This window comes from Cavia porcellus, unplaced genomic scaffold (assembly GCF_034190915.1).
Source record: "Cavia porcellus strain 051 isolate PalLab524CR breed Dunkin Hartley unplaced genomic scaffold, mCavPor4.1 scaffold_9, whole genome shotgun sequence".
Classification (NCBI taxonomy): domain Eukaryota; kingdom Metazoa; phylum Chordata; class Mammalia; order Rodentia; family Caviidae; genus Cavia; species Cavia porcellus.
Window position 1 is genome coordinate 3,850,341 of NW_026947492.1, and position 24,646 is coordinate 3,874,986.

Here is a 24,646-nt window from a genome sequence, read left to right on the forward strand (position 1 = left end):
GCCCCCACCTGATGATCAGGAAGCTTCTCAAAAGGGCAGGAAGGGGTCCAGCACCACAGTGTACGGGGGTGAGGCTTAGGTCTCCTCCTGTGCGGAGCACGTACACTCAGGCTCCAGTGTCTGATCAGCTGGGTCACGACCCCTAGGCTAGGGCCCTGGGGCAGGTCTGGGCTTTGCTGCTCTGTCCTCCGTATGACTTGGAGTGATCTTGTAGATCCTGGCTCCCATCCTGCATCCTCCTTTATCCTTTTCACAGGTCAGTAGCTAGAAGTAAAAAAAAAAAAAGGGTCCTTGTGGTTGAGCCTCTGTCGTCCTCCCCAGCACATCTTCTGCTGCCCACTGACAGAATCTCCTAGGCCCCATCAGACAACCGCAATTCCCCACTTTCACCGTGATGTCTTCGCATGCTGGTAATCTCCCCATTTCTCTGTCTAAAAGTCACCTCTGTTTTTCAAGACCCAGCTCAAATCTTACCTTTTTTGTTAAAAAATGTTCGGACTCACCAAACTTCCTATACCAGAAAATATCCATCTGTCTTTTCTCTGCCTTTAATGGATTAAAAGATGGCAGACGGTTGCCTGATTGCATAGCTTCCTAAAAGAGGTTTCCTCTTCATCCCTGAAGTGCTTCCCACGGGACCTGGAGCACACTGACCGTAGAAAAAGTTCACTTGCTGAGATTCTGAATTACACTCTCTCGTGGCTTGTTGGTTTAGGTGTAGATCTTGAGAATAGTGTTAACATAAACAGCTCACTCAGTAGACATAAAAAGCTCTCTCGTGGCTAACTTAAAGGCCTTCACCCAAGAGCCTATGAGCTTCAGGACAATGCAGTGACCGTGCCAAGGAGGCCACACACCATGGCCTGGCCTGGAGGGCAGCCATGTCACGAGGTCTTGCACCCTACTGAGGGGTTCCACAGGAGACAGTGGCACATTCATCCTGCCTGGTTCAATCCAGGAGACATAGGACCCCCTGCAGCCCCTGCTGGTCACTCGTTTGGTTCCCTTAAACAGTCACATCGCTGTTCTAGTCTTGGTTTCCAAGCTTATAAAATGAAGAAGTGGTTTCTAACTGCCTCACAGGGTATTAGGAAGTGATGAACCTTTGGTTCTCTCTCACATCACTTGGATTTTTGTTATCTTATTCTCTCCAAGTCTGTGAAATTAATTTTTCGTATTCACCCATTTCTCCTTCCAGGCTTAGTATAATGATTTCCATGAAGTAATAATATTAACTACTTACAGTGCACAATCTTCCTTATGCAGCCTTAAACATATTCTCTAATCTAGTCTACACACAACAATTCCATGAGGAAGCTTCTGTCTGTATTGCTCCAAGAAACAAATTCTTAGGAAATTTAACTTGCCCTATTTCACAGAGATCTTAGGTTATGGTATAGGTATCAGACAAAAGTTCATATGCCAAGACCTAGATTCCTATTTGTTAGTGTAATTATAATATAGTATTGATGTTCATTAAGTTGGAATGAGAAAAAGCCAGCATGTTTATTCTACTAATACAGGATGACTATGATTAAAACCTGGAGTAGATCAGCAGAAGATTACAACCTCTACAGTAAATCCCTGTTTTCTGGAAAAAGAGAGAAAAAGAAGAGACCCAGAGTAGCTCTGAGGACCAGACTTTGCCCCTTAGCAGAGACAGTCAAATGACAGAGGTAAGGAAAAACTGACATTTGGACACATTATAATGGAATTTTAAAACAATTAACACTATGAAGAAATTCTAAAATCTTACTGAGAAAAAGACATTAACTGGAGATCAAAAACTATAATGACAGTTTACTTCTGTACAGCAAAACTAAATGCAAATGACAATGAAGAAATATTGTTAAAGTACAGAAGGGGGGAAAAACCATTGAACCTATCATTTTAAATCTAGCCAAACTGTCATTCAAATACTGTACCATAACAAAAATACCCTCAGACCTTCGGGGCCTCACATTAAAATTGCTCATAGAGGAAGTAATCAAATGAAAGGCTCCCTGGGAGAATGTGACAAAAAAAATACAAACAAAAGGCCACCAGATACGTAGGTCAAACTAATTATAAGAATTATGACAAATAAAACTAGAACAAAAAGAGAAAATTCATTTATAACAGCCCGGAACAAAATATCTAAACCTATCAACACACTTACACACATCTAAGGTACATCATTTGTATCATCTTGTATGTAATATAATTACTATAATTAGAATACATTATATTGTGTTTAATTTTGTGATATGTAACTCTAGATGAAATCAATGGGAAATTGTACAAATGTTTTTGTTGAATAAAGAAGAAAACACAGGTTGGCATTCTTTATATGAAATGTTTAGGACCAGAAGTATTTTCAATTTCAGATTTTTTTTGGAGTATTTGCATATACATGAGCTATCTTGGGGTGGGACCCAAGTTTAAAGAGTAAAGTCATTTATTTTTTCATCTACACTTTATGAACATAACCTGAAAGTGATTTGGTACAATATTTCACTGTAATATTTTGACTGCAACCTATCATGTGAGGTAAAGTATGGAATTTTCTACTTATGGTGTCATGTCAGCATTCGAACATTTATGATTTCGAAGCATTTTGAATCCTGGCTTTTTAGATTAAGGATGCTCAGACTGTACAGCTATCGATAAATTTAAGAAATCAGCAACAGAAAATAATCACAAGTATAAATTGAAGCAAAGGGCAACCACCACTTTTGTCCAACCATCAAAACAAAATAAAATGTTTTATTTTTAAACCAGCTAAATAAAACTGGACCTTCCTATGGAAAACAGGAAAGGGGTATATTTAAAAATACAGTGAACAGAAAAGAGAAATAAAGTGATGAGTTAAGTTTTAATAGTACAGTAACCATAATGAATATAAAAAGAGAAATCTTACCAGTAAAAAAACACAGGTTTCTGAACTTAATTTAAATACTTTAAAAGATCCAACAACGTGATGCTGGAGTTGAAAGAAAACACAAAGTGTTTGCAAGTAAAAGATTGATGTAACTTTGGTTTTAAAACCAGCTAAGGTCAATATAAGAAAATTATAGGTCATTTAATACGGGAACATAAATTCAAAAATCCTGAATATTAGTTTGCAGAATTCAATAGAGTAGTAAAAAATAATAATAGATAATCATAACAATACATTGTAATGCTTAAGATTCATCCAGGAAACACTAGGACAGTTTACTCTTAGAAAATCTATCATTGTGATCTACCACACAGTAGATTACTGATGAACTGTGAGTAAAAAATTATTGAATCACCTCAATCAATGCCCAAACATTTGATAAAGTCCAACATCTATTTATAATTTCAGATAAATAATTCAAAAAATGACTAGAAGGAAACTGTCTTAGCTTGATAAACTATACACCAAAAATCTACAATAATAATATATAGAATGGAGAAATTATAAACAGATTCCCTTAAAGAACAGTTGTTCTACAGCATTATGTGATTAATTTCCAAACACTTTAACCTACAATGTTAAGAATCACACATATTAAGCAGACATCCAATAAACATATAAGTTAGGTCATGTAATTATGTCAAACACTATTTTAGGGAGATATCAATAAACAAAACATAAACTGTTTGCATTACACAGTCTGACAGTTGGTGTTAGATAGACAGGAAATCTGTGACTTTTAATAAATGATTTGTCATCATTGCAAACATGGACAGACTACAGCAATGGTGGCAAACCTATGGCATGCTTGCCACAGCAGGTACTCAGAGCCCTTTCTATTGGCATGTGGGACAAGTCACCCCAGTAGCTGAGCATCGGTTGTTGTTTTTTGTACTAAATCCTCAGTATTCATATTTAATTACAGTATTGACACTTTGTGATAAATAGGTTTGGGGTTGTAATTTGGCAACCTGGTCTCTAAAAGGTTCACCATCACTGGACTAGACTGCAGAGAAATTGATGGCCAACAGGTTTAACAATCCCTAGACCCTGAAGACTGTATGTAGGTCAAAAAGGAAGGGTAATTTTTAAAGCCAGATCTGTAAAGAAGGATTTCTCAACCTGAGAGCTGAGAACAGATGGGAGGACCCATGGGATTTTAAAGTGACCATGAATTCAATGTACCATACATGTGTCTGTGGGGGATAGTCCATAGAGTCTGTGAGAGTTCCAAAGTTAAGAATCATTATTTATTTTAGAGAAGTACTGTGATTTCAAATGTTTAAATATTTGAAAGAGAAATTGCTTAATTCCAGCTAGAACAATAATTGGTTCCCAGGCAAAATGGATAATCCACAAGTAAAATATCAAACTCCTTGTTGCCTGCAGGAAACTTCACAGTTCTTTCCAGACTGAGTCAGTTAAATCCATTTCTCATTTCTCTAACACATCTACATCATTTTACCCTTTTGCCATAATTTTCCTCTGGGACAGTAGCAGAGTACAGTGAAGAAATTAAGAGTCAGAGAGCCTCGTTTGGAATCCAGCAGCACTCCAAGCACTGGAGCCTTGTGTGAGTTGTTCAGGCTCTCCTGCCTGTACAGTCTTGCTCCTCCAAATTGAAGTTAATAGTGAAATTGCAATGATTAAACATAATAGCCTAGGGTTTTCTACATATATGAACTTTATTATCCGATTTAGATCGAGACCACCTAACTGAATTCTGATAGCTTTGTTTTCAAAATCCATATGTACTAGAAAGACCCTCAGATCTTGCAATTTCTACATTTCCAAGAAAAAAGTCTCCAGTAATCCTTACTGAACGGATAAACTGGATTCAGATCTCATCTCATCTTCTCAAAGTCCCAGCCATCATCTGCAAATATAGTTGCTGCATGATAGCTCCTTATCTAAAAATAGCCTTCATGATTGGGATTTTTAGTTTTATGGCACCTTAAAAAGATGCAGTGGTGAGGCTTTATGAAAAAGAAATCTGATCAAGTGGAGTTTGGATCAACCTGAGTGATACGGATGAGGCCAGTGTTCAGAAGCAAGGGCTTCGTGGTTTGTGACAGCCTGCCCTGTAGCCAGCTGGAGACTGACATCATGGCCATTCTTGAATGCCTTTTGACACAAAACAGATGACTTCTAGTCACACTGATAAGCTCCCATCAACAGAGGCATCCAGCATGTGTCTGTGTTGCATTTTGTAGGTGAGAAAACCAAGAATCAGGTGGCTTTCATTATTATAGTCCAGGACTGCCATAAAGGATCTTTCAAAATTGTCAGAAAATCCCAGGGGTGGTTATATTTTTAACGCTACTATTATCATCAGACTTTGGAAAACAGCTTTTGTAAAATAAAAATTCTCCTATTCTACCCACCGTGCTGTCCTTCCACGGCAGATGACTTTTTTCTTTCTGCATTATCATTGTTTTTATCCAAAGCTACTGAACAACAGGCTTTATTCATTTGCTATTTTTGTCCTATCACCACAGTACCTTCCCCCCACTCTCTGCACAACTTTTGGAAACCTTGAGGAATACCCTCTGTGATATTTCTACAAATACTTATTAAGCACAAACTCCATGCTGGAAATTGGGCTAGGTATAAGGACTAACAAGGTAAGGAAGTCCCTGGGGTTAAGCAATTTATCATTGGTATGGAAAAACTAAAGTCCCATGACAATTCCTAGAAAATGGTTCCCACCCAAATTACACGGGATACTTATTATGGACACATATTTATTCTCCAGAGAACCTGATTCAGCAGGCCTGAAGTGGTCCATAACTCTGTTGCTTGGTTTATGAATGGAAATTAGGTTTTTTTGGTTTGTTTGTTTGTTTGTTTTTTAAACAAGTAATTCAGGTAACAGTGCTTTAATATCTAGGAAGCACTAACCTTCACAACCCAAATCTAGCCTTTCTTTCTTTTCAGGAGCCCCACTTCTATCTATTCTTTCAAGTCTTCTTCATTGGAATGCTGCTAGAATGCTCTGATTAAAATAAAAAGAAAAACCTCCAATTTAAGCGTAGCACGGAGCATTCCTTCATCTAGCTAAGTACAAGCATCATTTCTCCAGGAGAGAGCCTGGCACCGTGAATGCTCTGCTCTCAAAAGCAATTCTATTCCTGTTGCACCCCATGGAATGAATACTGATCAGGTGACCCACTCTGCCTCTCAGGCCTCTCATCTTCACAGCTTTTCTGGATAGAACTCAAAAGCCCCCAGGGACAGAACTTACCCCCAAACACAACTATCAGGAATATTTTGGCCTGATCGGCTACAGATCAGTGCCCTGTTCCCCTTCTAGCTGTAGCTCAAAAAACAGTGAAGTAAAGGAAGCTTGTCCAACGGTGGGCAAAGCTCGTCAATCGTGTGCCCTTCTAAAGATGCAACAAAGGAACCTCCTCTTCTTCCTCTTCCTGAAACACCAACCCCCCGCCCCGTGACTCAGGTTTTTACCAGCTGTATTTCATGATTTCTGCCCAGGCACTATGGAAATAGGAATAGCAATAAAGCAGAAGTCCATTTCCTTGTGAATCAAAGGGAGTTTATTACAAAAAGGCAAAGACTCCAACAAGTGAGCACAAGTCTATTTGCATGTATGCTATGCTCCTGGGCAACTCTCGGTCACGGGTGGAGCTACAGGGCCAACAGCTGCATTGCTGTTTTTTGAACTGCTGCTTCTTTAACTTGATGGGCGGGTAACTTGAATGAATGAATGAATGAATGAAGAGACTGAGAAGACAGAAAAGATAAATAAAAGTAGTGAAGGGAGAAGAAAACAGTAAGAAAAATGGGTAGAAAAGAGAGAAAGGTAACTCAAAACTAGACATCTTGGAAGTTCAAAGGAAAAAGAAACATACCTCTAAATACGGAGCAGTTCATTTAATTAAGGAGAGTCTCCACATGAGGTATCTGTTGAGCATGATCTGTTGATCTCACCAGGCTGAGACTAGTAAATAAAGTAAGCTAAGCCTAATCTGTGTAAACACACAGACAAAGCCAGATACTGATATATAATCAATTCATAGATGTTCATGATCACCTGATCCAGGCAACTCTATGACCACCAAAGTGTACTATGCCCAACACAAGAGAAAAACTATAAATGGGAGTTATGGTCACTATTGTTACTATTGTTTTTAGTAATAATGAATATGATTTTATTTGAGCTCATAGTCTACTAGTTTATGTGAGGAAAATACCAAAACAAAATTAGTATAGCAAGCACACAATAAAGGTAAATTGATGGGAAGGAATAGTATTTCCTAAAAAATAAATAAAACTCCCTCAACATAATCCACAAATAAACTCAGTCATGTGATAGCACGGGGTAGTAAAGGGCAGAGGACAGAAAAATTCCAGAAATGCCACGTGTATCTTCCACCTTCAAAGTCAATAGAGCTAAGGATTCTGGAGCACTTCCAAAGTTTTAAATACTTTGCACACATTAGTTCATTTAATCCTCATAAAAATGCATTCAAGCATTAGCCTCACTTTACATAAATAAACAGTCAAGCTTAAAAAACAGCACGAGAGGAAAGCAAGCGAGTGAACCGAGGCATCTGCAGCCACAGAACTCAGTCACCACATCACCCCATCTCCGTGTCCGACACTTAGGTCTCACCCATCTATCTATTCATTTGCTCATTCATTCTGCAAGTGTTACCCAGACTGTACGGGGCACTGGGAACACAGTAGTGAACAGAAAGTAAGGTTCCCAGAGTTTGCATTCTAGTGGAAATGGGGAACAGGTGGGAGAGAGACTCCTTCCCACCAGAACAAAGAAAACAGCAGACCAGAAAGTATTTCTCAAAATTAACATCTGTGCACACATTCAGAAAAGCATTCCTAAAGCCCTTTTATAGGCAAGAAGCACCAACAGCATTAAACCCAGATGCTCTACATTCAACAAATTTAACAAATATCAATTGAATGCCACTCGCTGCCTTTATAATGACAAAGTAGAAATTGAACTCAGGGAGGCCAAGGTTCAATCAGATCATCAAAAGGAGGAACCATGGCTCTCGTGAGCTTTCTACTCTATCCATAGATTCCTCTGAAAGACTTGACTAGAGGGAGTCTGAGAGCTAAAACTCATAAGAAAATTCTGCGTATCCTTGTTCTCTTTCTCCAAAGGCCTCCAAGTCCACTTGGGCAGTCCAGGAATCAAGTCAGACAACTTACATCCCAGAAACAAGACACTCATTCTGCACTACAGTGTGGACTTTACAAGCCAACACTCTCCAAAGCGAAGTCCCAGGAAGATGGTTAAGTAGCCCCACACCCATCTCAGTTTAAGTTTGGATTGCCCAATCTATTAAATTATGCCAAGCCCCAAACTACACAAATTTGGTAGTCTGCCTCTTCTGGCATGAGAAATATGAGAACATCGTGAGTTTGTTTCACCCAGAAATTTTGATGTGACAGTAAATATGTGCTCACTAAAGTCTTGATTCATTGATCACTGACGGATTACTCTTCTACAGTGTGAGATAGCCGTTTACACACCTGTGACGTCAGTGGCCTCACCTGAAGTTAAAGACTGACTTCCCCAGCCAGTGAAGTTCACAGCACTGGCCAAACCCCAGGGAACCCATTCAAGATATGACTGATCAGCACAGGACTCACTGATGAGAACAAGGGTGGGGGTCACTGTCACCGCAGGCATGTTGTCACAATCTATGTTGTTGAGAACCTTGAGTTTTGAGTCAACACTACTTACTTTGTTGTTGTTCTGATTTTTCATAGGTTTTAAAATAAAAGTGAGAAATACGACCAGGTTTCCTGGGGGGAATGTTACATGAGCCCCAAAGTAAAACACAGTTTTGCCAAATGTTGCAAAGAATTCCTCTCTTTCTCCTTTGAGACACTGGATTCGGATTCTACAGAATGCAGAACTCCTGCTGGCTAGATCCTTCCTTTGTCACCCTCCTACCGACCCGTGTGTTCTGTGTGGAATTACGTCTGAGGTCTGTGGCATTTCCAAGCAGCTTCGTCCTTCACTGCGTTCCATTTCACAGGCAAAAGACAACCATTGAAGGATTTTAGCTGAGGAGCAAAGAATCAGAATCACACTTCTTTTAAAAGTAACTTGGCAACTGTAAAAATCTGTAAGAATTAGAAGAAAGGAACAGCAGACAGAGAACCTTTAGAACAATTGTTGCAGCGAGAACTGACAGCCAAGGATGATCCCAAGCCATCCGAATCTCATTGTGTTCTATTTTTGTATGCTCAGAATCTGTCACGCGGTTGACACTCAAAGCCTGTTTTAAAAATGAATGACTCTGGAGTGAATCCTTAATTTTTAAGATGAGGAAACTAGGATAAGAGAAAAGAAATGTACCTGTCTATGGTCACTTAGCTGGGCAAGGGCATACGTGGGCCCAGAACCTACCCTCTGATTCTGTTTACCAGCGATTTCCAAACTTCATCACATTTCAGAATCACCACTCAGTTTTTGACACAGCAGGTTAGGGACCAGTCCGAGAATCTGCATTTCTAACATGTTCTTAGGTGATAGTGGCACTACTGGCCCTAGGCTGACATTTGAGAATCGCTGCCTTAACCATGTCTTCTTTTATAATGCTGTCTTTCTTTTCAAGAAAGCAAGGTCCAGCCTGGCTCTTTCATCCCTTCGTGCTTGGGAGAGCTTTTTGGAGAACAGCCAGGGTGCAGGGGTAGCTGAGGTGAGAGTTCAGATCTACAACTCAATCCATCTTCCTAGTAACACTCAGAGTAATACTAAAAGACTCCATAATAAAAAGCAATCAGGAATTTGATTTCTGAAATCAGATCTGGATTCACATCCCAGCACCAGTACTTAAAACAGAACCTTGAGCAAAGTACTTAATATTCTGTGTCTCAATTTCCTCATCTGTACAAGTACAATAGTTCTTCATCAGGCTATTGTGAGGATCAAATTAAATACAGCATGAGAAGATATGTCCCATCACTGTTGGCTATTTTTTACTAAGTACTGGCCAGAGAGCCAAATCAGGAACAGGTCCAGGGGACATCAAGAATAGGGAAGAATACAAGGCCAAAATGCCAGCTCATTCATGTGATCTGTGAGTTCTCCCTCTCCCAAACACGGTGTTAAAATTAATGCCAGATGTCTGGTCCACCTCTATGGCATCCTCATTTTACCCCACATGGGCCCACTCTGATACCCTCCTTGGACATCTCTGCCCACTCCATGCCTGGGCTAAGAGCCATGCCTCCTACCCAGATGGTAACAGCCGGAACAGTGTCATCTGGTGATAACACTGCTCTCAGTCATATTGGCCCTGACACACTTACAGAAGCAAACACCCACATCCAGAGATGGACGTATTCATGGTGTCCTTTCTTCCTCAGAGTTGGTTCATCACAGCTCAGTGTCTCTGGTTCAGAAGAACTGGCTGCTGGACTGTGATGCCATGAGGTGAGCAAGGAAAAGTCCAAGTGGTCTGAACATAGTGGAGAATTCTTCCTGGAATGGAGAGGGCAGTCCTCAACCACAACTGGGAAGTGAAGAAGAAACTGGCAAGGCCAGGGAGGGTGAGGAGGGGGCATCTGTGGTTCCTGCCTTCTCTGAGGTGCCCGGAGGCTCTGCTGCAGATGCAGTCAGGAGATGAGCCAGGGGAGGCTGCCTTAGCATCCCATGTGGCTTCCCGCCTGTACAAACACACCTCCGGAGTGTGGGGGACCATCGCCTCTGCGGCAGGCCCTGCAGGCAGGACACACACTAGCCCATTGTTCTTCCCGCTCTGGCAGCTCTTCGGCTCTCGCTCCCCATCACTATGCCCAGCAACCCTGGCAGAACCCTGCCTGGTCTGCACACCTTAAGCGGGATCTCGGACTCGGTGCTATCAGACTTACAAGTACCGCAGAATCTTAACCTCCTCTATTTCAGGGACCTACATTCAGGCATTGCAAGAGGCACCAAAAGAACATGCTATAGAAAGGCCATTCAAATAACCAAGGTCTTATGCTAAAGGAAAGAAGCCAGACACAAAAGACCTACTTATTGTATGGTTCCAGTTATATATAATATACAGAAAAGGTGAGTCTATATACCCATCTACCTCTGTAGAAGTAGCTCAGTGGTTACCAGGGGCCTCGCAGGCTGAGCCTGGAGCGGCAAGTGATTGAATTAAGAGTATATCAGTACATCTGTTTGGACAATGAAACTGTTCTGGAATTAAATGCTGGTGAAGGCTATACAACTTTGTGACTATACTAAAAGCCACTGGGGTGTATACTTCTCAAAAGTAGACTTTGTGCTATGTGAATGGTATCATTATAAAACTGTTATTTTTTTTAAAAAGTTTTCCACTGATTCCTATCATCAGAATCTAATCATTTAAATGAAAGCAGATCACCAAATATTTAAAAAAAAAAAAAAAAACAGAAAAAAAAGTCCAACTCCAGTGAAAACAAAATGCATTGGGCCTTTAGGCTTTCAGGGGTCTCTTGCTCCTTTGGCTTCCTTGACCCTCGGTCCAGAGAACCCCACGAGCATTCCTAAAGATGGTTTACCCTATTTCATGCTGCTTTACATTCAACCTGCAAACTAACATCTTCTAGACTTACAAGAAGACAGACCTCCGGCATGCCCTCCGCCTCCTCAGCCAGGTGGACTGACTGGTGTAGGCATCTCCCAGAAGCCTCCCAGAGAGATGCCTGCCTGATCTAGACACGATGCTGATGTTGAGGGCCACAATTTCAGTCCTCAGGCCCTTCTACCTTCTCCCAAACTCCTACATAGGATAGTGGTAGGGGGACATCAAGTACCAATTTAAACCTGAGAGTTGAGGGCAATTCGGAACTGAGTGTACCCTCCAGAACAGTTACCTCCTGGCATAAGAGCAAACTACTTCTGGGCTAAGGAGCAATAAGTGGGGAATTCTTGTAATGGGAATGGATTCTTAGAATGGCTCCTTTCTATTACATAGAATTTCCAAACTGCCTGCAGACTAGGTAATGGTCTGAAATCTATAGCACCTAATTTATGGGCTCGACTAGTCAGTTATGGAAGGCCCATGCACTCCTCCTAAGCAGGGCTTCAGTCCACTCTGCCCCGCTCAGGCTTCTTCCAGGGCAATCTCACGTGCCTTTCCAGCCAAGTCCACCCATATGCCCCTTTTCCTGTGGCAATTCCAGCTGACACAGCAGAAAAATAATGGTCATTAAGATGGGAACATTCATGTTTCCCTCATTCTTTATCAAAAGTAATATGATTTCCACATGCCTGAGATTTCATTGCCTTTCTCTCAAAAGTGAGACAAACTGAAACCATAAATGTAGACACAACCACAATATGTATGGTTTATACACATCCACGCTATGCATTGGTCTGCTTACTTCCACCATCCTTCAAAGTCTGTCCTAAAACATGCATCTTTCACAAAGTTATTTCAGCCCTTTCAGTGGGTTTACGATGCCATCCTTGCTTTTAGATAATTGATCATATGCTAAATGATCATAATGAAACTTCAATGGATATTTAAGTATTCTTGTTTCCATTACTTAATTGTTGTCTTGTGGGAAAGAACCAACCCTTCTTCAAACCCCTCCTGGTGTCCAGCACTGTGTTATATTGTTATTTTCACCCTGTTGGTATTCCATTAGTATTGGTTGATTGATGCAAGCAGTTGGCTGGGTCTCCATAGCTGTCATAGATCTGTTTCATTCAAAGAAACAAAACTAGGGCTGAAAAAGAACATAATAGTAAATACACATTTTAATCTCTTAATTTCTTAGTTCATTTCATATTTCCCTATGCAAACATTCATAAATTTAATCTGCATGACAGAAATTGCCTGTCTTCCAATACCCACTGTGCTTCTTCCAATTCACTTTCAAACTGCAGCCAAGTGTTTTATTTTTCATGCAAATCTATCATCTTTCTTCCCCTGCTTTAAGCCTCTCAGTGGCTTCCTATCGCCTTTAGGCCCTGGTCCAAATCCTTCTAACTTCCTCGGCCCTCCAGGTCTGGACTTGCTGCCTTTCAAGCCCATCTCCTATCACATTCTATCACCCATGCTTTCTAGGATCAGGCATATGTAGCTTGCACTTCTTAAAACTTTTATACCAGTGTCTCTCTACTCCAAGTCTCTACACACGCACACCCCACCTTCTCGTTCCTTCCCCTGCCTCCCTTCATCTGGCTTTCAACTTTCGGTTTTCAGATTAAACATCCCTTACTTGAAAAGCACTTACCAGAGCCCAGACATAAGACCTAACCAACTGCTAGAAGTCTGCACGGCACGCTGTCTCCTCTCCATCAGCCGGCTTCTGGCTTGTTTCCCACCAGCCCCTGTGATTACATACAGTGTCCACCTTATTCATGTTGGTACCCAGTGCTGAGAAGACTGCTGACTGAACAGAATTGAAATGTTACCTTGTTTTGGCAAAATGTTCATGAAGTCTTTCCTATTTATAATGTTTTCAGGTCATAAAGACACTATATTTCAAGTGAGAGCTTTGGGCTTACTGTTTTGAGGTAAAATTTACACTTAACTAGTATGCAAAAAAATTCCACAGACTCTAAATCAGTACAATTTAGCTTAGTAAACTACTCATTTACTGCCACGACCACAATCTTGCTCTCTCCCCTGTCCACGACCTCATTTGTGGTCTGAGGCTTACGGAGCATAAGGAGGAAGGAGGCTAGTCACGACCACAGACCTTACCACCTCCATATGACCCAGGACGTTGTTGCCATTTTAATAATAATTCCTACCTTATTACTGCAAGAAGTGGTTCTAACTCTGTGGTGATTGACAAATCTGTGGCAACCTCAGCAGACCCACAGCCACCAAAGATGACTTTATGTCACATAGATGGCCAACCGCAGATGGAATGTGACTTCGCAGGGCATTCCTGATTACTCCCACCCACATGACTTCATTCTGGACTAACATGTCCCAAATATTCCTTGCCCTTCAGTTTAAAGCAATCAGCAGCAGCAGCAAGCATCAGAATCATGCGGTGGACTTAATAAAATGCAGCTTGCATTTTATTAAGTCTTCAGAATTTCTCCTTTGGGACACTGAATTCAGGCCTGAAATTTCGCATTTCTAAATTCCCAGATGAGGCTGACACAGGGATCACAGAGTGAAAACCTCTCACGTAAACAGAAAGTGGTTTTTCAGCCCTGGTTGTAAGTGAGATTCATTTGTGGAGCCTTTTCAATTTTATAGTGTACCACAAGTGATGTAGATTGAGGGCCTTGTATAAATGTTTATTCCCACTTAAAAGTAGCACTCCCTCTTAAGCATTAACACTTTAAAGTAGAATTATGTATTTTACTTGTTAGCATGAATGAATTGTGGAAAGGTTTTAGTGAGCGAAAAGAAGCACTAGATGTTAGAACTAGAGCCCTGGTGGGTGAGGCATGCCCAGAGGAGTGAACTGAGGCAGCGAAACACCACCTTCACTCGCCTCACCAAGTGGGGTGTCCGGTCTGTAGAAGCCTTTTGCAAGAAGCGCCCTTAAGGCCACAGTCCCCACCTCCCTTGAAGGCTCTTACTAACTTGGGCTCTGCTTCTTCTAAGATTTTCAAGACTGTCAGAAGGGGCAATGTGAAAAATCCAGCTGGTCAGACTTTGTGCCTCATCCCCTAGATACCACTCACACTCTGGCCACGGGAAAACTCTTCCCTGACCTCCTGGCTGGTTCATGTTCCAGTCCAGACAGAGAGAGGGAACTGCCCCAATACGAATTCGATAACTGGACTCCCCTTGTATATAAACACTAAGTAGGACTTAAGCTTTACTGCTTTTGCTGGGAGAACTGACAAATCTCATTAGCAGAGAAAATTCAGCCAGATGCACACCCCCGTGCTTTTTACACCCAGATGAAGTAAGTGGTGGAGGGTGGGGGGAAGTATTTTTTTTTGGTTCCTTCTTCCAGAGGCAAGCTTTGAGTAATCGTGCCCTTGAAGAAAGTCAAGCCTATTTCTTTGGTCCCTTCACGGCTTTAAAATGCTCAGTTTTTCAAGGGAATTGCCTCCATTGTTCCTGGACCAGCAGATTCTGAGCAGAAACTCCAAATTTAATAAAAAAGTTGTACTTTGAAACCACAGCATCTCCAGCCTGGAAAAGAGGGGAATGAGACTTCCAAGCCATGGCTGAGATTGTCGGAACAGGATTCAGGGAAGCGGTTTGAAAATATGAGGTCCTCCTGCCCCCCCCCCCACCCCGAGTGGCAGATGTCATCTGTGTGGGACCAGGCTATGAAGGTGTTTACAGAATGTGTTTTCCTGAATCCTGTCTTGTCCTAAGAATGGCCTGGGTACAGACCTTATTCCTGATCTTTACAAAAGAAGGGAGGATCTGAATGGTTGCAACAGAGAAACTTAACAGGGAAATAGTTCTGAGAAACAGGAGGCCTAGGCTTCCTCTTACTGGACAAGCAAGCAAGATATAAGACTTAAGATTTGTACATCATTAAACCAAAGTTAAATGCCAACAAACACATTGTATCACTATGTCTGTTTTCATAGATACTGAATTAGATTATATTCTCTATGAGAATGCCCATCATCATATCCTTATATATCTCAAGACAAGCCCTTAGAAGGGATGTATTGAGTGAGTGAATGAATGATGCTATTGGGGGCTTTGTACAAAATAATTGGAGAAACTTAACCCATACTTTATTGAAACATAAAATCTAAAAAGATATAACCATATATTTTCACTTCTATAGTACTTATATAAGAATAATTTTATATTTTATTATTTATCTAAATCTAATAAACTTAAGATTTATACATAAATTTAAGAAAATACATAGAAACATTTATATACAGTATAACATACACAAACATAAAGTTGTTATGGTTTGTGTCTGAGTGGTCCCTAAGCTTCATGCAGTCATGGAAGTGGCTGAGTCTAGCTTTGTGATTGGTTCTTTGTCTGGTGCTGGGATTGGTGGGGTGAGTGCTGCACCCGCCCAGGGCTGGGTAACCAACATACAGTACAGGGGAAGGAAGGAGGTGTGCTTTCCCTTTTTTGCCCTTTTGCTCTTGTCACTGTGGCTGCCATGAATGGCTGCCCCTCAGCCATGCCACCCTGCCTTGGAGCCAGCTGAGTATGGACTGAGGCCTCCAAAAATTGTAAGATAAATAAACCTTTGCTTGCTTCACTTTGGACATCAGGTATTTTCTCTCAGTGATGAGAAAAAAGTAACCAAGAGAAAGTCTAATAATAAGAATATTAATGTAACAATAATATAGTATAATATAATAGCCAATATGAGAGAAAGAAAATTCTATGTCAGTAGAGATTTTTGCTTAATTTTATTCAGTGCTTTATAATCAACACCTAAAGTAGGTTTGGCACTGGTAGAAATTCAGCAAACATTTGTTCAATAAATGAGTGGATTATACCTCACATAGCAGCCCAGGAGGTGCCTTCCAGATCCTTCCAGGGCTAGTGTACAGGAAGAGTCAGGTTGCCTCAGAGCCTTCCCAGCCCCCCAACCCAGAGGCGAGTTGGCCTGTCCTGTGTTTGCACTAAATATTCCTCTGAGATGCCTTAAAAAGTCTCTCATTGACCTTCAGTGGCCTCTCAGAGTCCATGATGTGCACAAAAGACTGTTTTCATCTAAAGTAAAAAGAAAAGAGAAAAGTGAATACCACATCACAAATGTCACCACACGCTCATTTCCACATTACAAATTGTGTTGACTCGATAAAAATATTCAGTGAAACTGAATCCTTCTTTGAAGGGTGGAGCTTTAAATGAGAGCCCCCAAGCAAAAATTTCAGAATGAATTCCTTTACCCTTCTGAATTTTCAAGTCAATATCTCTTCAGAGAAAGACTCATCTTGTGGGGGCCAGGGTGCTCACAGGGCATTACATTCCTCTCTGTGAGCTCTTAGTTAGAGCTGTCTCTGGACAGAGCACTGGGAATTTCTCTACTTCAGAAACCCTCAAAGTATAGCTGCAGGTTACAAAGACAAACCACAGTTATATATATACAAATCTATCTGAGACGTCAAAAGGTAATTAATTGTGCTTTTTCTACTTCAGAATCCCGCCCTCAAACATTTCTGCTGTCCTCTCCGAGGCACTCCCATTATGTAGAACTCACATTGAAGTGAAGACTCCTCTTCATCATGACCCTATAAATGATGTGGGAAGACATATGACTTCACTAGGTGAATGTCTCCTTTGCCTGCACTGTAGTAAGACAGAAAGAACTCGGTGACATATTTTATCTCAGGGGCAGACCTGTAAGTTGCAGAGGAAGTGATCTGAGAAGCATCCAGAAGTTCACCCAACAAAAACTAAGCTTCCTTCCTCTTCCACCACAGAGCCCACAACTGTCAGTATTAATTTTCAGCAACTTACTCCCTTGCCTCCTGAATAAAGATTACCTGTGTGCTGTGATAAATTAAACCACTGTCACACAGGCAGAATTTATCATTTGATTAATCAAGTCATTTTAAAATGTCCTAAGAAAATGGGTCATGATGATGGTATTGACAGTGACAGAGGTGAAACTGGTGATGTTGATCATGATGATAGTGATGGTGATTCAAGAGTACTGGTCATAGTGCTAAATAAGAATATCATTTTAGACGTTACTATGTTAGATATACTAAGGCCAGTTACCACGGCCATCGTACTATGAAGTACTGCTACTTGCCCTCACATTCATTTTTATATATCCATTTTGTAGATGCGAAAAATTAAACTTAAGGAGATTAACCAACTTGTCTAAAGTCACCCAATTAGGAGAGAAAGCACTAAAACAGACTTAAAACAGTGCCCTAGACCACATACCCAAAGCGTTCAGGGTTAGAGAACAGTTTGGGTCCTAGGAAAAAGGAGTAGGCAAGGAATCTTCTGACTTAAGACCTGGCCCCAAGTGACCTACCTGATTATTTCAGTTATTACATAAGGAGCAGCAGACCTCAAATCAACCTCTCTGCTACCTCTGATGACAAAATGCGTAAGACAGAATGACGCTATCTCTGTGAATAAATCAGAAGCTTCAGAGTGAAGAATGAATGTTCTTTTATTTAAAACAGTCCCCCTTAGAAGAAAGGACAGGTCATCCATACTGGGTACAATGTCCCCAAGAAAACAGAACTTTGAAAAAGAAAAAACAGTATCATTGTCACTGTGGAATAATCCCATGTGTTGTCACATTATCACTTAATGTGATCATCTTGCTATATTAATCCATTATTTCACCTATCAGATCTTTCCAATTAGACTGCTAAGTCAGTGTAGATAGAGACCACACTCTGCTTCTGTTACATATCACCCCCTCCACTACGCTGGGCAGCTGGCACTTAATGACCACGGTAGGTCCTTAATGAATATCTGTGGTCTGATCTCTTCAGTCATTGCTACTGCAATCAGGGTCAGTCCCTGGGAACAACAGTAGACAATATATCAGAACCATGAGAAATGATAGTGGTAGCCTTCAGGCGACAGTCAGGTTCTTAGTGCCTAGAGTGGGGTTGGGCTTATTGGAACCCTGTTGCCTCAAAGAAGCTGTTTTCTGAGTAGAATCTTACTGACCAGCTAGCTTTATCAGCTGACCATTATATGGGCCTCTGCCTGTGCCAAGCTGTTTCATCTGCTTCCTCCTCAAGCATAATCCCCAGCTACAAAAACAGACTCTATTTTTCTTATTCTACTTAGATTCTGAACTATTTTTCCCACTGGCAAATGCCTTGTACACTATACATACTTTGCCCCATCTCCTGCACGCTGTTCAGATATAGCCTACTTAGTAAAATCAGAACTGAGCAAGAGGCCAGCGCTCTGGGAACAGGGAAAGGGGCTGCAGGAGCCTGAGTACTGACAAGCTGGTATCCACCTTACTGGAGTTAGCCTATACTTTTTGTTTGTGGAATCTCTTTCATATTGGTGTTCCACAAACAATTACAAACCCAGAGCCTGACACTGGGGAGGGGACAAGGATGAAGCAAAGACTAAATGTGCCAGCACATTTGCAAAATTCATAGCTCAGGAAAGCTGCCAAAGCCACATGCAGCAAGCTCTAATACTGCAAGCAGCCTATTTCACTGCAAACCCTACTCCTGCTCTTCATGAACAGCCTTAGGCAAGTTACTTAACTTCTTTGTATCTCAGTGTGTCTCTCATAAAATTTAGACAACAATCATCTATATGTATTATGTGAAGTAATATACATATCACTCATATAACCATGTATATATAGCACATGATAAACATTTAGTAAAATTTATTATTACCACATATTACTATAATATTGTATTAAATATATAACTACAAATATTATAGAATATCTTCTACATATATCATATTGGTAGATAGTGTGTATATATGTATATATAGTATACATAGCATATAGCACATTATTACATATACTCATATTAAAATGATTATATATTATTACAAGATTCTGTAGTGATGCCAAGGAAAGCATCATTATTTTGACCCAGTAGGTAAAGATGCAGTTTTAAAACAGCATATGAAGAATAAAGGCAAGGTGGAGTTAACCAAGGGAAGAATAAGGGTAGCATGTTTTCATAAGGAAAGGCTGGAAATGGGTGTTTATGCAGATGTTTGTGGTTATGGAAAATTGACAGCACACTGATATTTCTATATTTTTTTTTTGTCTTTTTCCTTTTTATCGGTACCAGGGATCGAACTCACGACCGCCTGCTTGCAAGGCAGTTACTTATGCCGCTGAGCTAAATCCCCAGCCCCGATCTTTCTATATTGTCTCAGAAAGAGATGGAAGAAGTGGTACGTGGGAATAAAAAAATTTTTTATACCAGGAATCAAATTTAGAACCTCGTGCTTTCCCGGCAGCTGCTTATAAAGCTGCTGAGCTATATCCCTGGCCCCCAAGAAAGAAAAATCTTAAAAATCACCTCTTGATCTTGGACTTGACAGCTGGGTCCTGATCATCTAGAGTAGGGTTTGGGTACATGGCTTCGTGGGACCTAGGTGCACCAAATAAACATTTTTCTGAGTAGTGGAAAGTGCTGTTGGCCTCCATTCTGAAGTCCAGAACAGTATCAGAGAGTATCACAGCAAACAATGGAGGGTGATTCGTTGAGTCAGTTCCGACAGAATGCGAGGAGACAGATATGAGCAGGCATGATAGATGTCTCATGGGAAGACGAAACCAGAGTTTTCTGAGAGCATAACAAAGAAGGCCATGAATCTACTTGGGAAAACACATCTTTCTGCATTACGACTGCAGACGTATAGATGTACCTCCAGCCCTTCCAGGCTGCACTGAGACTCCCTTCCCACCCCCACCTCAACCAGCTGCAGCATCCACTCCGCTCCATCCGCTCAGCAAAATGTCAGTGTGGGAGCAAACTAAGAGTAAACATCCTTCATTTGCCAATTAGTCATGTGTCACTTGTGACTGTTCTTGTGTATCACTGATGTACGTTATTTGGGTGTGGGTGGGTATGAGTGTGTGTGTGTGTGTGTGTGCATGTGTGTGATCTAACTTTTCCTTTACTTGCAGCTGGTTCCCCACTCAATTTTCATTACGTTCCACACGGGCCAGGACTGCCCTGTATTTAACTGGATCCCTAGAGCACAAGGCAGATTTGCTGTGCATGTTCATTCAGCTGCTGCTGCTGGCTTGCCTCTTGTAGAGACTGAGGCCAATCCCTCTAGCACCCTTCCAGGAAAGCACTCTGGATGGAGGCAGCAAACCCTGAGAGCGGAGTGTGCTCCCACCTCTGGGCTGGCCTGAGGATCCTTGCCTTGCCCTGCTGAGCTCTCCCACCTGGGGCTCAGGGAATCCCTGCAGAGCTCCTCCTCTTTCACCTCATGGGAACTGACAGCTTCACCACACACGTGTGGGTGTGTGGTGTCAACTCACTAGGTGGCATTCTCTGCTGGGGCAGATGTTTCGCTGTGCTGTTTTCCTGCTGCTTCCTAAGAAGATAAGATCTAAACAGGCTTGTGGTTCTCTCCCACCACCCAGCCCGGAAAGGCACCAAGCAAGTCAAGTTCCCATTTCTCAGGTGCCTCCTCAGAATCACACCCCACTTCAGTATCTGTAATGAGAGCACAGTTATTTGAAAGCAACAACTGAAAAACACAGCCTCCCGGAACACAGGGTTAGATCAGTGCCTCTGAGCTTCCCATTCTTCTTCACGATCTCCAGGCTGATATGTATGTGCTGGAAACTACCTGGGTTCCTCCCAGCTGCGGAGGCTGCAGAGGGATAACACCTAATGGAGAACTCACTGTGCAGTCCTTGGGAGACCCGGGGAAGGGGAGCACACTTCCCAGGACAGTACAAGACCGTTATGTTCCCTGAAATGAACAACTAAAAACTTAATGGCTGTGGCCCCAAAACCCTGTTTTCTGGCTTTGAAATGAGATTCCAGGTGCAAGATACCCCAGGAAATAAAACAACTCCTCTGGACTCTAGTTGAAGCCAAGGTGGCAACTGAGACTGCTCTGCCCATGCAGAATGCAGAATTAACCCAGTGAGCAGCCAGCTAACTACAGGGGAACACCTCACCGGAGAGGAGGGAAGCCTAATTCTGATCACGCCTCCTTCTAAAGTTCTCCTTCGTTCTTCCTCAGAAAACTTGATTGTAAACAGACAACTAACACTATCACTTTGAAAACAATATTCACTGAGAAGTTGGAGTATAAAACAAAACACTGTGCATAGAGCTTGCAAAGTCTACTGTAAGAATAGATCTTGAGGAAGTGTGCAAAAACCTGGAGATTTCTCATTTTATTTAGAAATACAATGCCCTCCTGATTTTAGTTCCTAGGGTATCAGGCTGAGAAGAGAGAACAAAAGAGATTTAGATTCCTAATACATCTCTTTGTGTGAAAATGGCAGGCAGAAGAGTCATGTGGCTGTAGCACCAGGACAGCCTTTCCCAGTGGCAGGCCAGCAGCCTCCTGGACAGGGTTCAGTTTCGAGTCAGAGGACTGGTCTGCAGAAGGGAAGGCCTCCTGGCCACAGAGCTGGAAGGGGAGGAAGTGGTAACCCCAGGGGCTTCTGATGGGCAGATACAGGAGCTGCACACCTACAGTTTAGAAACACAGTGGGACGTGGTAGCATTTTTGTCTTTAAATTCCAGGATATTTTCATCTCAGGAAGCTTAAGATGTTTTTAGCTGTTAGGAAGAAGGGTTTGAAGAGTATGAAAAAGATAGGGCTGAGCTATCACTGATGGTAGACCCTGGCTGGGTGAAGGGGTTCATAAGACTGGGTCTAAGGCCTTTATTAGTTTCTTTCTTAGTCCCTGGATAAAAGAGTTGGTTCTGTCTCTGTATCTGTCTCTCTGTTTCCCTCCCCCTCCTCAGGCCCTTAGTGATAGTGTTATATTGTATTCCAGGTAGGTGTGCCTCTCACTTAGGGTCCCCAAATACACACACACAACACACACCCCAACCTCAGGGGACTCTGGCTTCCTGAAGTCAGACCTGAAAAAGACCAGATCTGAAAAGCCCTTAGCCACATGACAGAATGGAGTAAACTGAGGTACTTCACATAGATTTAGAGCATTCTTTGGTTCTAGTTCAGCATCCATGACTCTTCCCAATACAGCATAAACCCTTAGATGGTGCAGAAAGTGTCTTTCCAAGGCAGAGTAGTATGACCATCAAAGGATAGGCTCTGGTCTTAGAACACCTGGATTTCTATTCTGGCTCTACCACACATTCTATGATCTTGAGAAAGTCAAGTTTATTTCTCCAACCTCATTTTCTCCTGCATAGAAGAGGAATAATAATGGACACTGATTACAAGAACTAAAGGAGATACTTTGTATGCCTAGCACTGGGCCTAAAATCAGTGACAGTGTTCCTATTTTTATTAGCACCATTATCATCCAAGTCAGGAGCTATACTCGGCCTGCAGTGAAGACTCTGAGAGTAGATTTTTGAGGACATGTGCCCCGTGCACTTCCCAGAATCTCAAGAAGCTACTGAAGACATCTGAGCAAACACAGATTTTCGAGAGCCACACCCAGGTGTTTACCAGATTTAGCTTAAGTAGGAGAGAGCTCAGACCCCAGTGCAGCAGCGGAATGGGCCTAATATCTTGAAGAGCGTGATGATTCCAAAGCTTCTTTCTTGTGACCCTGGGTCTGAACCCGCAGTTTTTATAGAGTACGAGACATTTCACTGACTGTGACTAAAGAACTGAAAATGATGTTAGCTAGCAGTCCGACCAGGCTTCTGCCAGTCACTGTTTCGCACGGCTGCGCTCGCTTCTCTTCCTCTTCCTCTTTCTGCTCTTTGCTAATCTGGACATAGCTTGGTGTTCTGGTCACAAGGTCACCATCCAGGTGAACTCAGCTCAGCGTGAAACAAAACAGCTCATGTGAAGGTACCAGACAGTCTGTGCGAGCAGAGGCACTGCCCGCCTCAGCCTCTCGCCTGCTCTAAGTGGGCTTGTTCAGTTCCATCTTACAAAAGCCCAGGAGAACGGATCCTAAGCTGTCTCTAATACGCGGGTACCCATGGTGGTCAGCCACTCCCTCCCAGCCCGATCTGGAGCTGCTTACTTCAACTTTAAGAGATGTCAGGGCCCAGGTTGTTTTCAAAAGGCTCACGTGTTCCTTATTTTCTGAACTTCGGTTTTGATCAGTCTGGAAGTTCTCTTGTAGAAAGCCACGTCCGTTTGGCCTTTCCCACTCTCTCACTTATGGCCGCGTCCTTGTTGCTTCCGAGCATCCAGAATCCCTGCTGCACCAGCTACAGGTTTGTGTACATGGAATGTCTTCATGTTTTGAGGCCACAGGGCATGTTTTATAAACACACTGTTTACACCGCCTGGGAACTTAGGGGCTTTCCTCTGTGCGGGAAACAGCTGCGAGGAGTTCGTGCAGAGTAAGACATCACCTCTGGTCATCAGCACGGGGAAGCTGCACTGTCTGGGTTGCAGTCATTACTCCCGAGGATCCTTCCAGAGATCTGAGCTAAGAAAGACAGTGTGGTGTGCTCTCTTCCTTTGTTTCCAGGCAAATTGCTCATAAATGACATCGCATAATATAATACCCCTGACCGCTCATCTTCAAGCCACCCGCCAGCAGCACCTTCAATCGACTGAGTGGTTTGAGTCTCTTAGATCACAGAATCATGGCATTGTAGAGCTGGAAGGTGATTTGAGAGTCTTCCACTCCATATGTAGAGGAGCACTCACTATGTGCAAAGCAATGCACTAGATTCCCTGAGTAAAGGAAGGTAAACAAGACAGCCCCAGCTTTCAAGGAGCTCACAGGCTTCCAGCTCTGTCTTCATCCCCAGGAAGCCTCCCTTGGTGACCTCCTCAAATAGGTGCACACAGTCTCCTTTAATTCCCCTCTCTGCTAATCACTATTCATGCTATTCACCATGCTGCAATGAAGAGACCTTCACGTCTTTCCTGCCTTTGGGATGTAAACTGCCATGCTGGAGACATTGAGAGTCTACAGGTCCCATCATAAGATTTTCATAAAGAGGGGCCGGGGATTTAGCTCAGTGGCATAAGCGCCTGCCTGACAAGTGCGAGGTCATGAGCCTGATCCCCAGAACCAAAAATAATGATTTTCATAAAGAGGAACTGAGGCAAGAGTAGAAATGTAATATTTATGAACCACCTTGGCTAACCATCAAAATAAGATGAGGCTGGTGGCCACCTGAAGCAAGAAAAAATTGGAGAAGCCAAAAGGGACACTATCAATCCTGAGAGCCTACACAGAAACAGAGTGGAAACATCTTCTCCACTGACCTCTTGGCCT

At 42.1% G+C, this 24,646-nt stretch overlaps 1 protein-coding gene across 1 annotated transcript in view; it reads right to left on the reverse strand.

Annotated features, from left to right (window-relative positions):
- Nucleotides 1-19,865, reverse strand: part of Pou2af1 (POU class 2 homeobox associating factor 1) — a 43,731-nt gene extending 23,866 nt beyond the window's left edge. Inside the window, exon 1 of the mRNA XM_013155583.3 lies at nucleotides 19,800-19,865. Coding sequence (XP_013011037.1) covers nucleotides 19,800-19,836 — 37 coding nt within the window. The 5' untranslated portion in view covers nucleotides 19,837-19,865. The remainder of the gene's footprint in view (nucleotides 1-19,799) is intronic.
- Nucleotides 19,866-24,646: the final 4,781 nt, after the last annotated feature.